The sequence below is a fragment of the Urocitellus parryii genome, chromosome 2 (genome assembly GCF_045843805.1).
Source record: "Urocitellus parryii isolate mUroPar1 chromosome 2, mUroPar1.hap1, whole genome shotgun sequence".
In the NCBI taxonomy this organism is placed as follows: domain Eukaryota; kingdom Metazoa; phylum Chordata; class Mammalia; order Rodentia; family Sciuridae; genus Urocitellus; species Urocitellus parryii.
The window spans coordinates 33,801,338-33,825,287 of record NC_135532.1 but is presented as its reverse complement, the minus strand read 5'-3'; the positions used below and the strand labels follow the sequence as shown (position 1 = coordinate 33,825,287).

The following is a 23,950-nucleotide window of genomic DNA, read 5'->3' as shown; positions in this document are numbered from 1 at the left end:
TCCAGGCATCCGCTGTGGATGCCTACATTCCCACACCAGGACCCTTCACTGGCTTCCAGAAAAGTGCGGCCCTTGCTGGCGGCGCAGAGTTGAGTTTCTTCGGGCGCGACGGGCTGTATTGAAGGTCCCTAGGAGCCGGTGGGGGCTGTAGGGGTAATCTGGCAGGGCGCCTGGCGCTGTAGGTATTGCGGTCTTCGCGAGCCCCCTTGTGCGAGGCCGTGTCCCCCTTTCCCCGGCTTCTGGTGCTCTCAGGTCGCGGCCCGCTCCCGGAAGCCACAGAAACTGGTAACAAAGAGCCTGCTGGGCCGCCCGCTGCCCGGGCTGGGGGACCCAGAAGTCTGGAGGAGTGGCTGGGGATGACCGCGAGCCGGGCCATGAGTCCAAGATCACTGCGGTGAGGGGCGCGGCCGGCGGCCGAGGCGCTGGTGCAGGCCGTGACGCCGGCGCTCCACTCCTCGCCGCCTGCGGCGCTCCGGAGCTGGTGCCTCTGCTCTCCTGGCCGCTCCACTGGGGAAAGTGGCTTCCCGGCCTCTCCCGGGCAGCTCCTGGCCCCCAGCTGCAAAGGAACGGCGCTCAGCCCCGGCCCGAGTCCCCGGGTTTCTCTGCAGGACACACAGGACCTGGCTCTTCCCCGAGGTGCCCCGAAGCTTTGTGTGAAGCATCTGGAGAAGCCGACAGGAGGGATTTTTGGTTTTAATAAAGTTTTTTTTTTTTTAAAAGTCTCCGTTTTTAGATATTTTTCGCGGAGTTTGCAGTACACTCTACCTCTTCGCCTTCTTTCTCCTGCTCCTGGAGTGGTTTATTCCTCAGCTGTAAACATTTTTACTATCAGTGGAGCAAACCAGAGATGAACGTTTTGTGATTGAAAGTGTAACCATTAAAAACCACGTCGAAATAGTATAGTCAAGATGGACAAAAAGTCCTTCGAGACGGTGCTGGATGAAATCAGAAAGGTAATTGCACTTGATGCCTTAAATTAATCTGCGAAATAGGAATCATCGTGGTTTAGTTTCTGGGAGGTACTGTGTGTAGGTTGCACAAAATAAGAATCAGAGCATTGCCAAATTGGTTTGAGTTTTCACGTGTTTTGCAGGAGCTTGTGCCTTGATAGGTTTCACCGTGCGGATAGCAATCCCAGTTTGAGAATCAGCGCGGCATTGTGGAATTTGTATTACTCCTCAGTTGTGAAGCCAGCTGTGCAAATCCTTAACAGCTGTGTATTTTCGAATAAGTAATTTAATATTTCTGCGGCTACTTTTTTCCTTTCTGTAACACGAAAGTGTTTGAAAACCAGAAGTACCACGTGGAAAGTTTCTATTACGGCAATTATGGTTTTTTTTTCCCCAAATCTAAAGATAGGCAGAATATATTTATTGCCTCGGCCAGAACAAAGTTAGTGTTCTGATGATTAAATGTGGTTAAGTTTACTCTGTTGATGAATTGACCATCGATAACTTGAGTTTCAGTTTTTTTCTTATTTTCGTGATTCTTTTTGAGATATAGTTGGGTATCCTGCCTCTAGGAGTGAACATAGCAAAAAATTTTGGAATGTAGTTTTGAGCCTAGCATTATCTGAAGCTCAAAAATTAGTTACCCATTTAGAATTTAAAGGACTTCTAGTACCATTATTCTGTTAACTGAGTGCCTTGCTTCGGCCTTCTGAGCACTTCTGTGGCTCATTAACTGACACCAAAGGAATTGTTACCACGTGCTTCCATGCTTTTTATTTATATCAGCTTATGAGTTTTTTACTAAAATTGTTTCTGGAGCTGCTGTTTCATATTGTTTTTTATAAAATCTTTTTTTATTGACGTTTCATTTTTTATATTTGATACTTTTGAATGCTCTTTTGAAAACAAATTTCTACTTTTGTAAATCTAGTTTGTCCACAAGTTTAGAAACAAATACCAATTTGCTAACTGTGTAAAATTAGAGTTTGTCACAATTTGTTCATGAGCTAATTTGTAAATACTGTTTATGAGAAAATAGTTCTAGACCAGCAGATTTCTATTTTTGGATGATACAGGATGTCAGTGTATAATTGTTTTGTAGTAAGAGCAAAAGGATTAGTTATTTTTAATGATTAGAGCCACAAAGCTGTGATAACCTGGTGTTTCCATCTTTAAGCTCTGCAAATACCTGCAAGGAGAGAGATTTGATTTCATTGAGCTCTAGATAGTGGAGGTCAAGGCCACCAACATCTCTTTCACCTACTGATAGATTTCTATGCAGAAAAGGAACCTTTAACTAAATGTTCGCAGTAACTTTTTGAAATAGGTGGTGAATTCTGTTCCCTTTTGTGAATGAGGAAGCCCTAAAGGAATTAAAATGCCTAGCAAAGACCTTGAATTCACGGACCTTGGGGCTTTTTGTTTTCTCATTTACCGGGTGAACTACCAAGCCTCAGCTAGACCTTGTCCTCTTGTTTACCTATAACTTAGCACATAATGGGTACTTGACAAATAATAGATAAATCATACATTTACTCTTAAACAATGAAAATTTGTTTGGTTTTCAGATATTAATTACATATTCAGGAATTATCTGTGTAATTTCTACTAATGTGGAATCTGCCTATTACAATTTATTCCCTTTCTTTGTAAAAGTGAGTAGGGAGGCCCTACAATGTGGGACCTGAAAGGGTAGACATTCTGTCACCACATGACCTTAGCTGCTGCTGTGTGCCAGGGCTAAAGAAGCCCTGCCACCATTGAGCTGCTTGGGCAGTTTTGATATATGCGTATTACTATGCTGCTTACATATATTAATGATGTTTTTCTATTTTTTAGGCTGTTTTGACAGAATATAAATTAAAAGCAATTGAATATGTGCATGGATACTTCTCTAGTGAACAGGTACTTTTAATTATTTGTTTAAATGAGCTTTTTTACACCATTGTTCTGGTTAATACCAACTTACCAGCTGTTCAAATTTAGAATTGCTTGTACTTTGTTCTTATATTTATTCAGGAACTTTAGAAGCTTGTGGTTTTGACAGAGCCTGAAAGTAGTTAAAAGTGTGAATTAGTCTGGACACAGTAATCAAAAGTTATAAACTTAATGATAAACTTATACCATATAATGTCAGTAATTGCAAAATTCAAAAGAGAACATGAATAAGTGATGAAATGTGTTTTTATGTGAAGCCACTAAATAAAAATCTTAGCAATAAGGAAATATAAACACTGTGTCTAATAAGTAGTTTCTGTCATAGCCAGAAGACTAGTGTTTTAAGCATAATAGTTTAATGAAAACTTTAACCCCACATTAGGAGTTTGATTTCTTTCTTTTTTTCTTTTTCTTTTTTCAAGATGGTATCTGCCGTATTCCCCAGGCTGGGCTCTAGCCCATCATCCCCCTGCCTCCCCCAACCCCAGGGTCCCCAGTAGCTAGGATTAGAAGAAGTGCAGCCACTGTGCTGGGCAACTTTGATCATATTTAAGAAAAAAAAAATGTGTATGTATATAAACACACAGAAGAAGGATTTCTGAAGGGCACTAGGAAAATTCTTGATAGCAAAATCGGGCAGACATAGAAACGTACATTTAGAAAGAAGTTGGGAAAGGGTGAATCATCGATGAATCTGCAGACTCAGAGATAGTACCAACTTTTTATTTCTCCAGAGTTTGAATACATGTCAGCTTGAATAACTTTACGCCTGAAGTTCTTCTTAGGATTTGCATCTGTTAGTGCCTTTTTAGGGATAGTTTTTCAGCTTTCCCTTTGCTTCACAAGTTGCCTTATGCTCTTTTTTTAAATCTAAATGTTTTGAAAGATTTATGATTTCTTACAGCTAACAGCTTTTTTTTTTTCCACATACATGCATGTGACATTTTGTAGAAAACATCTTCCTTTAGTGATGCCTTTGCTGACATCCTTTAAAACTTTATTAAACACTAAGTGAGACATTCTGAGTCTACCTTGTTGAAGATTGATAGTTAAGTTTTATGGTTTGTAAAGTACAACCTTCACTGTATAGTAAGAACACTGTTCCCACAAAATAAGGACATAAACTCTTCCCAAAGTAACTGGAGAGTATGCCTAATGTTATTTATGCATCTCTCTATAAGCAATAAAAAGTATTTTCACTTTCTTCCCATATCACTCTAGTTTACACCATTGACTGGTTCTTGTGGAATAATTAAATTCCTAGCACATTTTCAGGAATTCAGGGTAAAAAAACTCAGATTTTATGACTCTTCCTATTTAATTTTTCTCCCTTTTGGAGTATCCTCAGAGGCTGTGAACCAGAGTGGTATTGATCATGCTGAGACTTGAAAGTTGTGATCTTGAAGCCCTGCTCACCTCTTACTGCCCATCTCACAATGTCCCCTTCATTCATTTGAAGTTCTCTGGTGGTGGTGGGAATTGGTGGTAGCCTGGTTCTCTGAACTGTGAAAATGATGTACCATTTGAAAACTGGGAGAGTAAATCTTGGTGGTTCTTACATGATTTATGTTATGAGTATTACAGATTCAAATAAAAAGGTAGAAGGTAGACTTACACTGAATCATACTGTCACACCATTGTGAATGATTAAAACTATGCCACTCTCCATTATTGTTTTAAAGTTTTTCATTCAAATACATCTTTTGTTCATAAGCTGTCATTTTTATCTCTATCTAGTACTTTTCAGATTTTTTGTCCTCAGTAGGATACCCCCCATTGAATATCTTCCTTTCTTGCTAGACCAGTGCTATCCAATAGAACTTTTGTAATGATAGACATGTTCTTCAGCTGCAGTCCCTTATATTAGCCATAAATTTGGTATGACTGTTGAGCACTTGCAATGTGGCTTATACTAAAAAGGAACTGAATTTTGTTGTGGTGGTGGAGGATACTGGGGTATAAACCCAGGCCTTTTCCATGCTACTCCAGTGTTCTACCACCAAGTTATGTCCCCATCCCCCTTTTAAAATTTTTATTTTAAGACAGGGTTGCCCAGACTGGACTTGACCATGGGATCCTCCTGCATTGCCTCCTAAGTAACTGGGATCATAGATCTGTGCTGCACCCAGCCAGGAACTGAATTTTTAAATTTTGATTTTTAAGTGATTTAAATTTGAACAACCACCCTTAACTGTGTTTGACAGCAGGTGGAGACTCTGGCGCATGCTCATCCCCTGGACTTGGGCTGTATTGAATTTCACATATTGAAATAAATCTTAAATATTTGTAAACCACACTGTAATTAATTCTCTGCTTTCAGGTAGTGGATTTACTGAGATATTTTTCCTGGGCTGAGCCTCAGTTGAAAGCAATGAAAGCATTACAGCATGTAAGTAGTTTGTTTTTGCTTAGAATACAGATCTTAAGTATTTTTACTTCTCCCAGTTTTCTTGGATTCATCTTAACTTGTAATATGTTTGAATTAGAAAAGTTAACCTTAAATTTTATACTTTGATTATTCAAAACTATGTTACAAAATTTTCTAAAGTGTGAAATTTAAATTGCATATACTGTATCATTAAATTGTATGCCACAATGTCCTAAGTGGCAAATTGACAAACAAAACAAAGGATTTGAATTCTTAAGTATTTTTATGCACTTTCTTCTATTGTTCAATACTTATCTTTACCTGCTTGTATTTAGTCTTAGAAGAGTCATCAGGTTACACTTACATTCTTTAGATCAGCACTGTTCAAATGAATTTTCAGTGATGATGCAGATTTTTATATCTGCACAGTCCATTTTGGGAGCCACTGGTCACATGTGGCTATTGAACACTTAGTCTGAGGAACTATTTTAGTTTTATTTTATTGTAATTAGATTTAATGGGCACAAGTGCCTTGTGGTTACTGCATGAGATAACATAGCCTGGAGCCTAGATCAACAACAGTATGTAGATTATACAGTGTTAGCTGGATGTAGAGGAAGATTTTCTAAGAAGTGATTGGCATGAATACTTTAATAGAGTCAATTTATAAGACCTAACTTCCTTAAACTGATCTGCCTAAGAAAGAATTTAGGTGTGTTATGCTTCTATCTACCTCTTTAACAATTGCTTGTTTTCTACTTTACAAAAGAAAGGGTGAAAATCTTTGTGAACCAAAAAGATAAGCAGAGTACAGTTATTCAGCAGGAAATATCTGGGAGGGCTTTGCCTTATTTTATCAGGACAGCAAACCCATGACAACTCCGAGGCCTGCTTGCCTGTCTACCTACTTTACGATTAAAATTTAGAGGTGAGAAGTACATTGCAGGGACAACTCAATACACTTACTTGAATTAAATTAAATCTCACCTTTTCTAACAAAGGAGAGATTAAAAAAAAAAATTGGATTTTACTGGTGCTTTCACACTGAAGACTTAACTTTGCCAAAAAGGTTATATAATGAACATTTCTAGAAACTAAATGAGCTAAATTAGCAGTTCTGTATTTTTTACAAATATACACTATCAGGGGTACATAAATCAATTCCTTGGTAGTACATTATTAATGGGTTTGAAAATCACTGCTCTGAGTTTTAGGAGCTAGGGTATTAATCCTAACCAATCTTAGTTCTTCATTGATTTTTGCATTTGAATTTCCATAACTGTTAACTAACTATGAATCGACCAAAAAAAAAAATTTTTTTTTTTTCTGGTACCATGGGTTGAACTTGGGGTTACTCAACCACTGAGCCACATCCTGAGCCCTACTTTATTTTGTTTAGAGACAGCTTAGTGTCTCACTGTTGCTGGCTTTAAACTGGAGATTTTCCTGCCTCAGTCTCTTGAGCCCCTGGGATTACAGGTGTGTGCCACTGTGCCCAGCTCAAATTTTTTTAATGCTCTTCAGAAATAGAGATACCCTAAAGAAATAATTATGTAACATCTCACATCTTGGATAGTCACAATGTATGCTTAACGTATCAATCTTATGATGGCTGTTCAACAGGGAGCCCAGTTTAAGTTTTGGTCTAGCTTTTGTGACTAGTATATCCTTTGCTGTGTAACACTAGCCTCTTGCACAGCTTTTTGGCAAGTGATCTGTGGCATACCTGCTCCCACCTCCCAACTCAGGAATATAATTTTTTCTCACTCCTTGACCAATTGAGCCTCCTAGATATATACTTTTCTGAGGAAGGTAGTACTTGCTAGTTTCTTTATTCTATAAATGAACACATTGAGAAATGTGGATTAAAAGAGAGCTCATAAGAGAACTGAGATCTTGATCTGAAATTGTTACATTGAAAGAAAATAAGAATAATTCACACATTTTCAGAACTTTCATTTGAAGTTTCACCTAAAATATATTTCACCTAAAATGTTTACATTAAGAGTATTTAACTATTTCAAAAAGAGAGCAATTTTGGGTTTGTATTGTGCTCAGTACTAGAGCACTTGCCTCATGTGTGAAGCACTGGGTTCAATTCTCAGCACCACATATAAATAAATGAATAAAATAAAGGTCCATCAACAACTGAAACAAATATATATATATAGTATGTATACATATATATATATGTATGTATGTATACATATATATAAATATGTGGCAATTTCCAGCATGAAGATTTTACATTGAAAATAAAATTATCTTTTATATTAATAGAAAATGGTAGCTGTTCACCCAGCAGAAGTGGTCAATATACTCAACTGTTTCACCTTCAGTAAAGATAAGCTAGTTGCTCTTGAACTGTTAGCTTCGTAAGTATTTCTTTTTTCTATTTACTTCAAATTTGGATGCTTTTTAATTCTTCTAACTTATTGTTATATCTTACTGTATTCAAATTATGTAAGTAAACAAATCTCTCATAAAATGTAGTCTGAAAGCATAGGGATGAATTCAGATTTCTTTGTGGATAAACATTCAATTTACTTATTACACATATGGTTGTAACTTAGAAAATAGTGGGGCTTATCAAGATTATTTAATTTGACTTTTCTGCATTTTAGTAGCTTGTTTTGCCTTCATATTCTGAATGACTTAACAGGCAAGTTGGTAAAGACATAGGAGTTTAAGAATTGTCAATAGAATAAACAACTTACAGCAGAGGTTCTCTGCTTACCCATAGCATATTTGGGGATACTTTTTTTTTTTTTTTTTTTAAAGAGAGTGAGAGAGAAAGAATTTCTAATATTCATTTTTTAGTTATCGGCTGACACAACATCTTTGGTGAGGATCGAACCCGGGCCGCACGCATGCCAGGCGAGCGTGCTACCACTTGAGCCACATCCCCAGCCCCATATTTGGGGATACTTTAAACACTATGAGCAATATGTAAATATTTTAAGTATTCTGTGGAATAGCCCTTCTGATTAATGTAAATTAGTACAACTTATCTGGAAGGTAAACTTGAAGAGCTTTTAAAATGTCTCTACCTAGGGCAGCATTTGATAGGTGATCATGATAAATGTGAGCATGAAGGGAAACGGAGGGGACCTAACCTAATTCTTTGCATGATTAAAAAGTATGTATTAGTTGTTTATTTATGGAGCATGTATTTTACAGTCCTTAATGTCTTTATGCATGTCCATAAATACACAAAATTAAAATAAAACATAAGGTAAAACTTCAGTTTTAGATTAACTGTAACTTTTATGCATTTAATACATGGTTTATGGGGCTGGGGATGTGGCTCAAGCGGTAGCCTGGCATGTGTGTGGCCCGGGTTCGACTTGATCCTCAGCACCACGTACAAAGATGTTGTGTCCGCTGAAAACTTAAAAAATAAATAAATAAATAAATATTAAAAATTCTCTCTCACTCTCTTTAAAAAAAAAAAATACATGGTTTGGCTCTATTGCAATAACGTTCAACACCATCAGAGAGGGTATATTTTCAAGATTCTCAAAATAATCATTTTTATTTACAGTATTACTTTGTCCCTTTCCAGTAATCAGAAAGATAAACCTCAGTTCAGTTATTATATTTATCTTTATAATATAAATTGACCTATTAAAAATAAACAATCACATTTTCTCCCTATGTCACGGGAAAGCTTTACTCAGGTATGTCTGTGTGGTAATCAAAAGCTGCTGAACTGTGTGTATTCTTAAATGAAAAACTAAATTGTATTTTCTTGGTAGAAACATTGTCGATGCGCAGAATTCTCGTCCCATTGAAGATTTGTTCAGGATAAATATGTCTGAGAAGAAACGGTGCAAAAGAGTACTTGAACAGGTAATTGTTCTCAAGATTGCTGTGCCATTTTTTCTGAATGGTAGCACATGAAAAAAGCACCTGTCTTTTTTCTCTGTTAACTTTGAGAATAACCCGAATGCTCGTATGTGATGAGTTAAGAGTGTACATTCCTGCAGCTCATGGAGTAAAATAGATCTGGTTGAAGGGGATAGTAGAGCAGGGAGAGATGGCTTGAGAGTGAAAAGCATCACATTGTGCCCCCTGAAGCTGTTATGTCTTGGTCCTTTGATAGCTTTGCCATTATTGCAGATTTTTGTCTTTAATTTTATGTATTTAGGAACTTGATTTTTTCAAATTTGCTTTGTTTTCAGGCTTATGTTAATTAGATTCCTAAGAGATTAATACCAAAGCCAAGTTCCGGTTTATTTAAACCTACCAAAGTGGGAAAAGCAGTTCTTGTCCAAGGCTAGAAAACTTGATATGTCATCTAAGTTAGTAAGTTCCTGGGACTGTGATGTCTATAAATTGAATTAATAATTCAGAACCTCCTTGAAGAAGATGCATATTGCTCTTGTAACTCTGTCCTATTTAATTCTTATATCGTCCTCTGAGCTTAGGGAGGGTAGGCAACTTTGCTTTAGTCCTATGTTATTGTAGTAGAGATAAGGTCTGAACCTACAATTCTTTTACTTTTTAATTACTTCATTGGATTTCTTGACTGAAATCTTTATGGTATCATGCCTTTGCCACTGTAGTTTTATTCCTTACAAAGTGTTTTGTTGATGTTACCTTTTAACACAAAAGTTCCACGTCTAAGAATTTTTTCCAGTGGAACAACTAGAAATACAGTCTTACCTAAATGCATTTACATAAATTTATAATAATCAGAAATAGGGATGATTTTTAGAGCTGAAGTGTTTAGTAGGGGGCTGGATTATATCACCAATATGATATGTGTTGTGGATGAATTTATGAAACCGATATAACTATAAAAATATGTGTAAAATCATGCATACTTGTAAAATCTTTATATATATGTAAAACCATGTAATCACAATCACATATATATTATATTTTACATGTCTATAAATAACTGAATATTCCTGTAATACAGTATAGTCTTGTTGGAATATATTTGCCTTATACAGTGTTTATCATTCATCTAATAATATTTTTTAAGAGAGAATTTTTTAATATTTATTTTTTAGTTTTCAGTGGACACAACATCTTTATTTTTTTTTTTATGTAGTGCTGGGATCGAACCCAGCGCCCCTGCGCATGCCAGGCGAGCATGCTACCGCTTGAGCCACATCCCCAGACCTCATCTAATAAATATTGAGCTCCAACTCTGTATATGTGAAGCATCATTTTAGAAGCTAGAGATCTAGTAATGAAAAGCCTAGACCCAAATCCCTTCTGCTACTGTGTCTCAAGGGTGTAGCATTATTCTGGACATCATGTGGTCAAGTGTATTGAGCAATGCAGTTCTTTGAATAGTAGCATACTCTGTTATTTGTTTGCATTTTTCCCACTAAAATGTAAACTTCTTCAGAGCAAGGACTTTGCCTCTTTCACCCCTGTGTTTTTCTTGCCTTGCCTTTAATGAGCTTGGTGTTTAGAGATTTGGACTGTATTATTTCTTGTTGGTTGGTGAAATGGAACAGATTTGATAATAAATACTTTTTTTTTTTTTGCACATAATTTACAGAATGCATTGTGAAGATTTCTTTGTTTAAGGGTCTCTTAGTTGCAGTTGAAAGTATATTATACCATTTTAATAATTCCACCTAAATAAAGTGATTTTGCATATTGCCTTTGAACATGTTAATCATTGCAAGTGCTGACTGATGTGTTAACAGATTGAATGTGATGCTGTTCCTTAATTCATGTTTTTTACCTGGGATTCCTAGTATCCAAAATATTTGATTTTATGGGTTTGACTTTTTTTTTTTAACCACTCTCCTCTTTTTTATATTACAGGCTTTTAAGGGGGGCTGCAAAGCTCCTCACGCTATGATATCTTCTTGTGGAACAATCCCAGGAAATCCATATCCCAAAGGAAGACCTAGTCGTATAAATGGAATTTTCCCAGTAAGCATACTTTTATGACTGTATATGAAACTTCTCATGACTAAGTGTGAAATATAATCCAAGTTAATGATATTTAAGTGAAAATACCAGTTGATGATGCTTCTGCAAAGGAAAGGAATTTCATCATGTCATCAGCATAATTTGTGGATTCATCACTGATTGAAAGTTCATGTGTAAATTTCATTAACATTTGTGTAAAATCTTCAAGCCAAACAAAAAAAGATGATGATTTTGTTTCCATATTTTAAAAGTACTCATTTACATTTAATAAAGGAAAATTTCTCAAACCCTCAGTAATTTTCAGTTTTACAGTTAAATATGTTTGGGAAACTTTGCATGCAAAGAGGAAGCTTAAGAACTTCATCAGGATCATGCAGCCAGCCAGGGCAGAACTGGGTCTGGAATTCAAGTCTTATTCTTACCAGCTTTATCCCTTATCGTTGTTTTCTGTTTTAATATAATACAGTGTGGTTGTTCGGGCTTGGGTTTATTTGAAATCTCAATTACCTTTCTTCCCCACCCCTCTTTTATTTTTTTATTATTTATTTTTTAATAACACAGGGAACCCCTTTGAAAAAGGATGGTGAAGAATGTACAAATGAGGGCAAAGGCATAGCTGCACGGATTCTTGGACCATCCAAGCCAGTATGTGTGAAAATGAAAGAGAAAATAATTCTTAACACCTAGTAGTTTTCTATTAAATTTTTGTATTGCAAAGTTTAATTATGTCAGAAATGCTAGAAGAGTAAGAGTAGCCTAGAGAAGTATAGTGTAATCCGCAGTGTTAAGACCCCTTTTGAGATTAAGCATTATTTTAAAGTGAGATGAGTTAATTATTTTTATTGTTTTCTCTGGACACATTCAGTTGTTCAGTTCAAAGTGTGATGTTTGCTTTAACAGATTCTGGTTTAACAAAACTGGGGTGAATATTAGTGAAACAAGAATGACACCAGGAGACTGAGAGTCTTTTCAAGGGTGTGATTATGGTGATTAGAATGTAAACTGAACAGGCAGAGATAGCCCTATGGGTTTAAAGTATTGTCAGAATTGAAGTATTAGAGGCCTGTACTCGGCCACCTTGTAATCTCTGCCCATCCATATGACAAGAATGCCAGTGGCTGTTTTTTGTGACAGCTAGAAAGAAACTGGGTCCCTTTCCCCCAGTGGGTCCCTTCTGCACTAAAGGCATTCGTGCTCGCCCTCTCTGTAGGTAAAAAGTACAGCATTTGCCTTAGCTTCAAATACTTGCTGTTCTCTAAAAACCCATTCTTTGAATATTTGTTATTTATGTAATGCCATCAACTATAAAAGTATTTGTGCATTTATGAATTTTAGAAAACGAAAAAACCCTGAAATATTCAATTCCTAATTCTAGTATACATTTTATGAAAGTTGTCAAAATGCCAAATGCTAAAACAAACAGTGCATTTATCTTCCAGAAGAAGAAAAGAGGGTAGGAATGATAGGATGAATTCCTAATCAATTGAGGAGGATATGGCCATTGGGGTTCTTATGTAGCTGAGATTCCAAAACCTAGTGGATTTATTGCATTAATTAATATAAGAGGAGAGGAATCCTTGGATTAATTTAGTCTGGATCAGAGAGTAGTTTGCTATTTAGGATAAGTTCTGACCCTTCATTGGAGATGATTGGGTAGTAAAATTAAAAAAAAAAAAAATACTTGGCCATCTTTGGCAGAATTTACTTTTCAGAGTACCTAGAAACTACTTTTATTAAAGCAAAGAAATTTCCCTCATTTATGCCATTTCTTAGGCCAGTAGCATTTGATCTTTGGGGACATTTTTAGCCTATTAGAACTAAACATTTTAAAAGGCAGGTTGTATTTTGTTTTACCAGGAGACATCTTACTTGGCTTCCTTCTAACTGCTGTTCTTGTCCCGTCTAGCCTCCTTCGACATACAACCCACATAAACCTGTTCCTTATCCTATACCTCCATGCCGGCCACATGCAACCATTGCACCAAGTAAGGAGTTCTCTTCTTTTTACTTCTTTTTCTTTTTTCCTGTTTATTAATTTGAGAGTAAATTCTAATTTTATGTAATTGGGATACCTGCAGCACTTATGAAGTTCTCTGAGAGTTTGCTCAATCTTTTATATTTTTTTGGTAATTTAACTACAATATTGTCAAATATAGATATTTAAATTAAATGTATGGCAGATTCTGCCTGCCATGCCATTCAGTGAACTTATGCCTGAAATGAACATGTAATGGGAATAGCCATCTCCTGTTATCTCATTATCTCAGTTTTTATTTAACCCTAGACCCAAATCTCTATAAGTTGCAAATCCATTATATAAATAATTTCAAATAATAAATGAGATAGCTGCATTAATATACTTTGAACTCCTAACCACAGAGAAATACTAAATTACATATATTCTATTATTTTAGGTGCTTACAACAATGCAGGTCTGGTACCGTTAGCCAACATGATAGCTCCAGGTGTACCCCCTCCATCTCCATATACTCCGAATCCTGTAGGAACAGGTAAAGTCATGATATTTGGAGTGTTAAAAGTAACTAAATTAGTCATTCACAAACATACATTTGGCAGGGACAGTTGTTTGACATGGCATGTCCTAACAATGGGAGCACAAGCTCAAGAGCCTTACCAGTGTGGTATGAGTCCTTGGTAACATTGGGCAGTTTTCATAATCTTAATGACTTCCATTTCTCCATGTGAAATACAGAATAATACTTTAAAAACTATTGTTCAGTAACATTCAGCTAACATTAGAGAGATGATCTGCAGTGTGCTATATATATGTAAATGAAAGAAATGTGAACAAAGTCCTGTTTGCAAAGAATTTGCAATCAATGAGAAATATAGGCGAGGAAGGAGAAGACAATTTCAGTTTATTTTACTTCATTCATTCTAAACTGCACATTTTTATAGTTTAATTTCTCTGAAATTGGATGTGCTTTATAGCAAATAGCAGCTTAGATTCTGAGATAGAAGAATGATTATTTCTGTGAAAAAGTACAGGTGGTGTGCAATCTCAGAGGAAGGGCATCCAAACTAGTCTTGTTAAAATAAATATCAGTTGCTTGTGTCATGTATCACTAGACATTGTTGACTCAGTAATGTCCTAAGTTGAAGCACAAACAGGTAAAAACGGACTGGTAATGAAATACATGACAGGAATGACAAGGTGACAATAAGGTAGTTTCTCTGTGGCCTAGAAATACCTGGGGCACAGTTAAAAACATCTTCAGTAGAGATTCTGCTTCAGTGGATGAGAGGTGGTGCTGTGGTATCTTCAGTTTTCCAATGACTCCAAGTGATTCTTATCTTCAAGCATGTTTGGGAAATACTAGAATCTGTGCACACAGAACTCCCAAAGTATCAGCATATCAGGGTTTTGTTTTTTTTTTTTAAGACTGCAAAGTTAAGAGAACCGAGGGTGTTCTGCCTCCAAACCTTTTTTTTAGGACAGATGCCTGTCTGGTTTGCCAAAGGAGTGATAGAGAGGGAAACCAGAATTGATGGATATTAGTATGTGGAGCAGAGGGTGGAGTAGCAGAGGATACTCTGCCCTAAGTTAATTTATTTTGTGCATATTGGAAGGGTAAAACCCTGTGGAAGAGTTGGACACCCTGTGTCTTAGAGGGACAGGAAGGGAGTTGGAATCTGTCCTCCTGTAGCCTGAGCTCTGCTGCCAGTTGGCCTGATTGTGCCCACTCATTCTTTAATGACAAGGGTTCTACTTGAGTGCCTTTGAGCCACATGTTTGAACAGGGGCAGGTTGTTATAGAAAAAAGAACCATTTCTCATGGGTGATAAACTTTTGACAAACTATGAAGAAGTAATTAACTTAATGGTACAGTGTACAGTTTGGCTAAATTTCTCCTACCATAGGGAGCAAGGACTTTGAAAAGGTAGTGGGAGCATTCAGTTTGAGACCCAACATAGAGGGAAAAAAAGAGAGTAAGAAAGTAAAGGATGATGAGAAGGGTTCATACTGTATATGAAGAATAAATATTTTTTCATTTATTGCCAAACTGTTCTCCAGCAACCCTGTACCAGTTACACCTGCCCATGAGCATATATGAATTAGTTTCTTCACACCTTCTCAACAGGGTAGATAATCAGTTTTCTAATTTTGCCAATTTAATAGACTAGTGTGTGTGTGTGTGTGTGTGTGTATGTGTGTATTACAAAAATTTAGTTTTTATTTGGATTAATTATATTTTACTTAGCTCTTTGTTTTTGTGCCTTGGTCAGGACACCCTTCCTCAGCCCAAAAGTATGAAAGTATCTTGTATACTCTCACATTACTTTAATATTGATTTTTAAATATGTAGCTTTTACTCTGCTTGCCCTCTTACACACAGTGGATTCTGCTCTCATTCACCCAGCAGCCGCCTCCTGCTTCGGTCTTCCTAGTCTTCCACTCCTATAGGCAGCAGTTCTGAGGGGCTTGCTGGTACCTTAGCCAATAAAAATGGTCTCTGCACTCTAACTGCAGGCTGCACTCTCTCCTGCATGTACACTCAGGCTGGCTCCTTTTCAATAATGTGAATTTAACAATGTGAATTTAAACCTTGATAAATTCAGGGGAGACCAGCAGGGGAAGAGAATGGGTTAAAGAAAGGAAAGAACAATCATTTATAATCCCCTCAGATTCATTATGACTTTTGTGTATTTCTTTTATTTTTCCATAGGTATTCATTGTATTTTCTAACTTAGTGTTTGTATGTTCATATCCTTTGTTTTTCTCATTTTGATACCAATCTCTGATTGTTATGGTGGGGGAAAAAATTTGATTAAAGTTTGAAATCAACTTCTGTTTATTTACTTTTACATAGAAAATGAAGACCTTTCCAGTCAGTCAAAACCTACACAAAATCAAAGTAAGTACCAGATCTGATCCAGAGATAACATGTCTGTCATGGTTGTCTGCTCTTTGTTGTTCACTGAGGACAATTTGAATTGATTATATTTGGACTATTCTAAGAAAAGTTCCTGGATAAAGAATGTAATTGATACTTACTAAAAGTTGCTTAATGAAATGCATATTAATAACTACATTTAAAATTAATCTTATTACTTTAATGTTATTTGCAAAACTTGTAATGAAATCTAAGTGCTGTGTAGCATGTGGATCCATATTTACATTGTGTGATTTTGAAAGCCTCATTTCTTTTTGATATAAACACATGGAATGATAAAAATCCTTTTTGACAAGTGCTATTTTGGATTCTACTTTTAATTATTTCAGTATTATTAAACATAACTGAATGTAGAAAAGAATAAGTGACGCCAAAGCAGAAAGTAAATTGAAGTGTGGCCAGGACAGTGTTGTCCTATGGCAGCAGCTTGATAGCATTGTATTCTTCCTTTCTTGGAGGATATGAGATGGTTTCAGCTATGAGACCTGGAGTAAGTTCTTATGTAGCAGAGTATCACATGAATCTAATTACTATAGCAGATGGTTTCAGTGGGGAAATTCCCTTCCCTGAGAACAGTATGTAAAAAGGGTGCTTTTGAGCTGGTTCCTAAAGGAAGGAGCAAATTGGGGTGAAAACAACACCAAGTAAGATGTCAGGATACCTAGTTTCTCATCCCGTCTCTGGAACCATGAGGTTTTGTGACCTTGACTCATTTAATTTCTATGGAAAGATGATTAGGGAAACTTCATCCTTTGTGTTCAGCTTTATTCATGAATCTGTTTTTGGAAAGAGGTAACCATGGTATCATAAATACCGTTGGTAGGAGTAGCATAGTTTGATTTCCTATGCTATGTTATGTGAACGTGATTAGGAGTTTTTTCTTATTCTTTTTTAAACCATGTTAGGAAACACTAATAAAGACAAACTAATGTAATAGTTAAGAGTAAGGATCTAACAGGACTAGGTTCAGATCTTGGCTTTACCACTTAATAGATACATGATCTTTTAATAGCTTGCTTAGCCACACTAAGCCTATAAAATGGAAGTGTTACTGTCTATCTCAGAATTAATTTGGGAACGAATGAAATGATAGCTATAGATTACTAGCAGGGGTTGTGACAGATAGTGTTTTAATTATTAACTAAATTATATAGCAGAAATTGATGTTATGATCATAGTATGTAGTTGGGATTTTATAGGTGTTTTTTGTTTTTTTTTCTAAATTTTTTAATATTTTAATTTTAGGTGGACACAGTATCTTTATTTTTTTTTTTCTATGTGGTTCTAAGGATCGAACCACATAGAAGAAAAAAAATAAAGATCTTGTGCCAAGCAAGCAGTCTGCCATTGAGCCACAACCCTGGCACCTTGTTTTGTTTCATTTTTAACTGTAGGCACAATTATTAATAGGGCAAAGCTTGTGCTTTATTACATTGAAAAGTATCTAGTAGAAGTAGCTATAAAGAGCACTCTAGGATTAGCTTGGTTTCTCTTGAGATTATCATTGACTGTATAGTCTTCAGCACATAGTTAAATCGGATAGTGGATTCTCAAATTTTTCCAACCACTATAGACTTAAATAATTTTTTGGTACATTATTTACAAAATCAAAATTAGAAATATATTTCTTATGTGTCTAGTTCTTATGAAATAAGATTAAATCCATTTTCATAGGTACTCCAAAATGATAGTCTAGCTTTCCTGAAATTAAATCACTACTTAACAATACAAACACAGTGGGACTGGAATATAGTTCAGTGGTAGAATGTGTGCTTTAGTTCAGTCTCAAAGCTTGTCCTCAATAAAACAAAGGCATGACTATGGTTTAGGCTTGGCCTTTGAGTTTGCAGTTTTATGCATTTATGTATTATAGTTTGTGAATTTTTCCTCCTATATTTCTATTGTAAAACAACTGCAATGCTTATTCAGCCCAGTGCACTCTTTGACCATTTCAAATGAATTAGGTCTATTTGTTTACCTCTATTATTCCTTGGATGTCCTTCCCCTGTGATTAACGTGGCATTATTTCATTAACATGTCATCTCTTCATATCAAATAGTTTTACATATGTGTAGATGTTTAAATGTCTGTTTTAGTTCATAGAAATGATTTCAGTTGATTATCACTGCAGAAGGAACATTCCCTGTTGAAACAGTATAAGTACAGTATGAGTACAATATTGGTCAGTATTAGCAAATGCAGCAAGTGGGAACCGTACATATTAATAACATGTACTACTGAATTCACCTCACTGGGTGGCAACAAACAATACTGAGAGAGAGGGACTTGAATCCTGGAAGACCTATTATGCCCCTGAAAGGGAAGTGGTGTCCTGAAAACTCTTGAGAAGAGGACTGGTTTGTTATTATTACTCTAAGTAAGTGATTTGAAAGAAAGAAAGTCAATGTACTAACACTAATCACAATTAAATGATTTTTTTTTTTATTTTAAAAAAGTAGAAAAATATGAAATTTTCTGAGCTTCTTAAGGCTTCCTCAGTGTGACTTGGTGGATGTTCTGGGTACTGTCTAGAAGACACTTGGATCTGACTGAGATTTCAAAGTGAAGATAGGATAGTGGAATCTAGAAATTTAGATATTACAAGAGCTGATTATAGGTGTCATATATTTGTGAAATATGACAAAAATCATTATACATTTCTTTGGAGTTCAAATTGGGCATTTTGACATAATAAATTCTTGCCTTTTTCTCTTCCTCACACAGCATTTTCTACCCCAGCAAGTCAACTCTTTTCTCCTCATGGTTCTAATCCTTCAACACCTGCTGCGACTCCCGTCCCTACTGCATCCCCAGTCAAGACAGTAAACCATCCATCAGCCTCAGCAGCTGCCACCGGTTCTGGAATGAACATGCCCAATACTGTCCTCCCGGTGTTCCCAGGGCAGGTCTCCGCAGCCATTCATACACCTCAGCCATCGACGCCAAACCCTACAGTTATCAGGACCCTCTCATTGCCTACGGCACCCGTTACTTCCATCCACAGTACAACATCTGCTCCTGTTCCTTCTGTTTTTTCTGGCCTGGTGCCACTGCCAGGTCCTTCTGCTACTCCTAACCCAGCCCCTCAGGCCACAACCACACCTCGGGCTACTCTGGCTTCCAGTGAATCATTTGCTTCTACTTCTGCTCCTTTCACTAGCCTCTCCTTTTCTGCCACCTCTGCTGCTGCTTCTACCAACAATCCAAATTCGGCTTCATTATCATCGGTTTTTGCAGGTCTCCCTTTGCCCTTAACACCAACCTCCCAAGGTGTATCCAACCCGACTCCTTCTGTAATTGCGGGTGGTTCTGCCCCCAGTGTTGCTGGTCCACTTGGTGTAAATAGTCCTCTTCTGTCTGCTTTAAAAGGCTTTCTGACATCAAATGACACCAATTTAATCAACTCCTCTGCTTTGTCATCTGCTGTCACGAGTGGGCTGGCTTCATTATCCTCTCTTACTAAGCGAAACTCTGATTCTCCTGCTTCAGCGCCTAGCAAGTGCTATGCACCCCCAGCTGTCCCCACTCTGCAGGGGTCTTCCACTCCTGGGATGGCCATGTTCCCAGGCCTGCCGTCCCCCGTGGCTAACCCAACTTCCACTCCTCCTACGCTGCCTGTGCAGTCTCCTTTGGCTACTGCTACGTCCTCCTCAACATCAGTGCCCGTTAGCTGTGGCTCCTCAGCCTCCCTTTTGCATGGCCCCCACCCAGGTACCTCAGACCTGCATATTTCACCTACCCCTGCAGTTACTACCATTCCTGTAATGATCAAAACCGAGCCCACAAGTCCTACTCCCTCGGCCTTCAAAGGCCCATCTCATTCTGTGACTCCCTCTCATGGCACTTTAAGTTTGTCAGGGACATTGGGTCGTGCATATACTTCGGCGTCAGTGCCCGTCAGTTTATCTACTTGCCTTAATCCTGCATTATCAGGTCTCTCCAGTTTGAGTACTCCCTTAAATGGCTCAAATCCCCTTTCTTCTATTTCCCTTCCACCTCATGCTTCCTCCACTCCTATTGCTCCCGTGTTTACTGCTCTTCCTCCTTTTACTTCTCTGACCAATAGTTTTCCTTTGCCTGGCAACCCGTCTCTTAATCCATCGGTGTCTCTTCCAGGGTCATTAATAGCCACCTCATCTACCACTGCCACCTCCGCAGCTATGCCTCCTCCTAGCTCCACGGCAGCTGTTCTCTCAGGGCTCTCTGCCTCAGCACCAGTCTCGGCAGCACCTTTCCCCCTCAACTTATCCACTGCCGTCCCCTCACTTTTTCCAGTTACCCAAGGACCTCTTCCCCCTTCAAATCCCTCCTATCCTGGCTTTTCTGTCTCCAATACCCCAAGTGTTACCCCTGCTCTCCCTTCGTTCCCGGGGCTGCAGGCGCCCTCCACAGTCACAGCTGTCACACAACTACCTGTCGCGGCTACGGCCCCGTCACCAGCTCCTGTCCTCCCGGGATTCGCTTCAGCGTTTAGTTCTAATTTCAACTCTGCTCTTGTTGCACAAGCCGGGTATGTGAAAATGTGGGAATAGGATTGAATCATTCTTCACGTAACATGTAATTCATTATCTTAAGTTATTCAAATGAAAGTCAAAATGTAGCCATTCAGTGGTGCTGAATTATGTCTTTCTGGGCCAAAACGTCAGTGCTCAAAAAATGTTTTATGGTTCTTGGACCGTTAGTTTAGATGCATATAAAATATTAATACTTATTAGCAAAGTTGTAGAATTTACATTTGGTAATTTAACTTGCTTTCAAAATAGGAAGAATTATATGTAAAACACAGACTGATGAATTCAGAATAATACACTTCGTAACAGTAAGTTCTACATTAGTGAGTGGCCGACTTTTATGGTTTTTTCCAACAGAAGAATAAATTCTAAGTTTGTGTTTTGTTTTCCATACCTTAAGATACTACTTGGTAAATCTAAAAAGAACTTTGCTATCTTGTCTGCAGTTTGACCTGTTTTTCTATCAATTGTTTTAGTTTATCGTCTGGACTTCAAGCTGCAGGCAGTTCTGTTTTTCCAGGCCTCCTGTCCCTCCCAGGTATCCCTGGGTTTTCCCAGAATCCCTCACAGTCATCCTTGCAAGAATTACAGCATAATGCAGCAGCGGCACAGTCAGCATTGTTACAGCAGGTAGGCAGGCGATGTCTTGCATGAATAAAATGGTCACCCATGTAATGGTAATCAGTAGTATTGATGTTGTGACATCCCAGTATTGGCAAAAAGTGCCTCTTATTAGAATGCCTAGAGTTTTAATATGTAGTTCTCCTCAGACTTGCAAATTATGCTTATCTTCTTTCAGAAGAATAACAAAAGGGTAGGATAAAGTCCATCTGTATGAGTTGTTTTTCCCACTTAACAGATTTTTTAAAATCTGTTTGGAGATTTTACTTAATAAAATGTAATCTTTATTCCTGAAAATTAAATTTTAACTTGTCTTCTAAGTTATAATAGGCCTTTCAAACACATTGTAGAAAACCTGTTACTCTTTCTTTGCAAGAATATTTTTTATTTAATTGGCATTTCTATGTCTCTCCTCCACTTGAAGAAGACTGAATATTTCTTTAAAAGATTCAGCAAATGTTCTTTTGCCCAAAATATGTTCTTCCTATTCTGATTATCTGAAGTGTGGCACAGGCCAAAGCAAGTCAGGTTTAATTGAGCTAACCTGCATGTGTGTTCTTCTCTCTTTCAGGTGCATTCAGCTTCAGCTCTGGAAAGCTATCCAGCTCAGCCTGATGGGTTTCCTAGCTATCCTTCAACACCAGGAACTCCATTTTCTTTGCAGCCAAGTCTGTCCCAAAGTGGATGGCAGTGAATATTTTTTAATTTTTATTATTCTTGGGAGCAACATGAGATTTTCTTAAGAACTGCAGTGAACAATCTGACAAATGTGAAGTTGGCCAAAAGTCAGAATATGAAAATGAGGATAATCCTAGGAAAGTTGTGGCAAGAATTTGAAAAGTCTGGTTGCATTTTTTAAAATGGTTTTAAGTATGAATACTCCCCATTTCTTTATGTAAATATGCTGACAATAAATTGTATGGAGAATAGTATTTAAAAAGTATTTGGGAACTTTTCACCTCCCAGTCTACAAAATTTTGAATCATGTATGTGATCTACATAGAAAGAATATTAAGCAGGAGACTGAACTCCTTATAGCCGAATACAGCCTTAAATCTGCTTGTATAGCATCCATGGACAGAAGTAATAGTTGTGCCTCAGACTTAATGGGTTGCATGTGGCCCTGGGGGACTTACTACCCTTGGTATGCATGAGTGGTTCCTGTTAGCATCAGTTGGAACTCAATACTCCATGTGTATACACAAAAGGGAACTTGAGACCCACTGTTATTTTTTATTTCTGATATTAATGATCATACATACTGCTGAATTTAACTCAATATATTTCAGGTAAGTGAAAATGGTGCTTAATGTAGTCTTTAGAATGACTTTCAGGTTTTCGACTAAAAATATATATCCAGAACTACTTTCTTACGGAAATATAAGTAAGGAAGGCTTATGATAATATTTGCCTTCAAAACATTTTTCCCAATCTCAGCAGTATCCACATGAGTGAGGAACACTTGACTGACTCTTGGGCCACCTCTATTACTCATTGTACTCTGGAAGCTCTTGGTGAATGTTTACAATCATGGGATGTCGTATTTCTCTTTGTACTTAAAGTCAAATGCTTATCTGAAATAATTATGTGACAGCAAATAGAGAATACTTGCTCTGTTAGTAATGCAGTGTGTACTCTATTTAAGGACCTGTGGTAGTATAACATGATTGAATGTCATTAATTTAAGAATAACAACTGCCACATTGGGGGCGGGGGGTGTAGGAAGAATGAATTCCAATCCTGTGATTAAAATTGTAAATTATAGAATCTACTGTAGTACATTTCAGCATCTAGAAGTTTTACTTTTATAAAGATGGTGTCTGGAAGATGTTGCAAATGTATTTTCCTTCAACATGGGGAACAAACTTTTTAAGTATATTAAATATTCCTGTATGGTTAGTTTTTAACAATTTTTTAAAATAAACTTTATGGATATGACAAATATTTTGTGTTTTATTAAATGCTTGGATAGGGTTTTGGGGTTTTTGTGTATGTGCTTGAACGAACATACTGAATGGTCTTTGTCTGAATTTATTTGAAACCCTACTTATACTACCGATTACCCAACCCTTTAAATAATATGCTAAAGTTATAACTAACAATTGAAACAGATGAATAAATACTTTGAATTGTCTTTGAATACATATATTTCCAACAGTTAATGATACCAGTTGCCAGAATTTATCATGTTTTTCATTTTAAGTCTACATTCATAAAACTTTTTAAGATGATATTGTATTATTGCTTATATACATTGACCATTCAGAAAATAGTTATTGAATGAGTGATCTTTATAGAGTCCTGCTACTTCGAGGTGTATTTTTGTTACCCTATGAGCTTCTGAGCAGAGAAAACTGTATCCTCCTCATCTCAGATGTATTTCTGGCATCTTGCACATATTTGGCACTCAGAGATTTATATAAAAGTGAAGAAAACATTTGGAACACTCACACTAATTACTAGGGACTATAGTATATAGACTGTAGTATATGAGGAAGCACAATATACAGTTCAAAATTAAAAAGCAAGAGGGCTGGGTTGTGGCTCAGTGGTAGAGAGCTCGCCTAGCATGCGTGAGCATGAGGCACTGGATTTGATCCTCAGCACCACATAAAAATAAAGGTATATATATATATATATATATATATATATATATATATATATGAAAACTCACGTAAGCTGCAACATGGAGGTTGGATTAGTGGTGATAGACTGGGTGGTTATTGTAGAAAACCAAAAATA

The 23,950-nt window shown here is 37.0% G+C and overlaps 1 protein-coding gene across 1 annotated transcript; it reads left to right on the top strand.

The window, feature by feature from the left end:
• The first annotated feature begins 259 nt into the window (after positions 1-259).
• On the top strand, positions 260-23,091 carry Proser1 (proline and serine rich 1). The gene is made up of 13 exons (XM_026408754.2): positions 260-953; positions 2,790-2,855; positions 5,209-5,277; positions 7,537-7,631; positions 9,015-9,108; positions 11,050-11,160; positions 11,722-11,805; positions 13,067-13,145; positions 13,575-13,670; positions 15,993-16,037; positions 18,801-20,586; positions 21,064-21,217; positions 21,780-23,091. The coding sequence occupies exons 1-13, from the start codon at positions 909-911 to the stop codon at positions 21,900-21,902; spliced, it is 2,847 nt and encodes a 948-aa protein (XP_026264539.2). The 5' UTR covers positions 260-908; the 3' UTR covers positions 21,903-23,091.
• Positions 23,092-23,950: the final 859 nt, after the last annotated feature.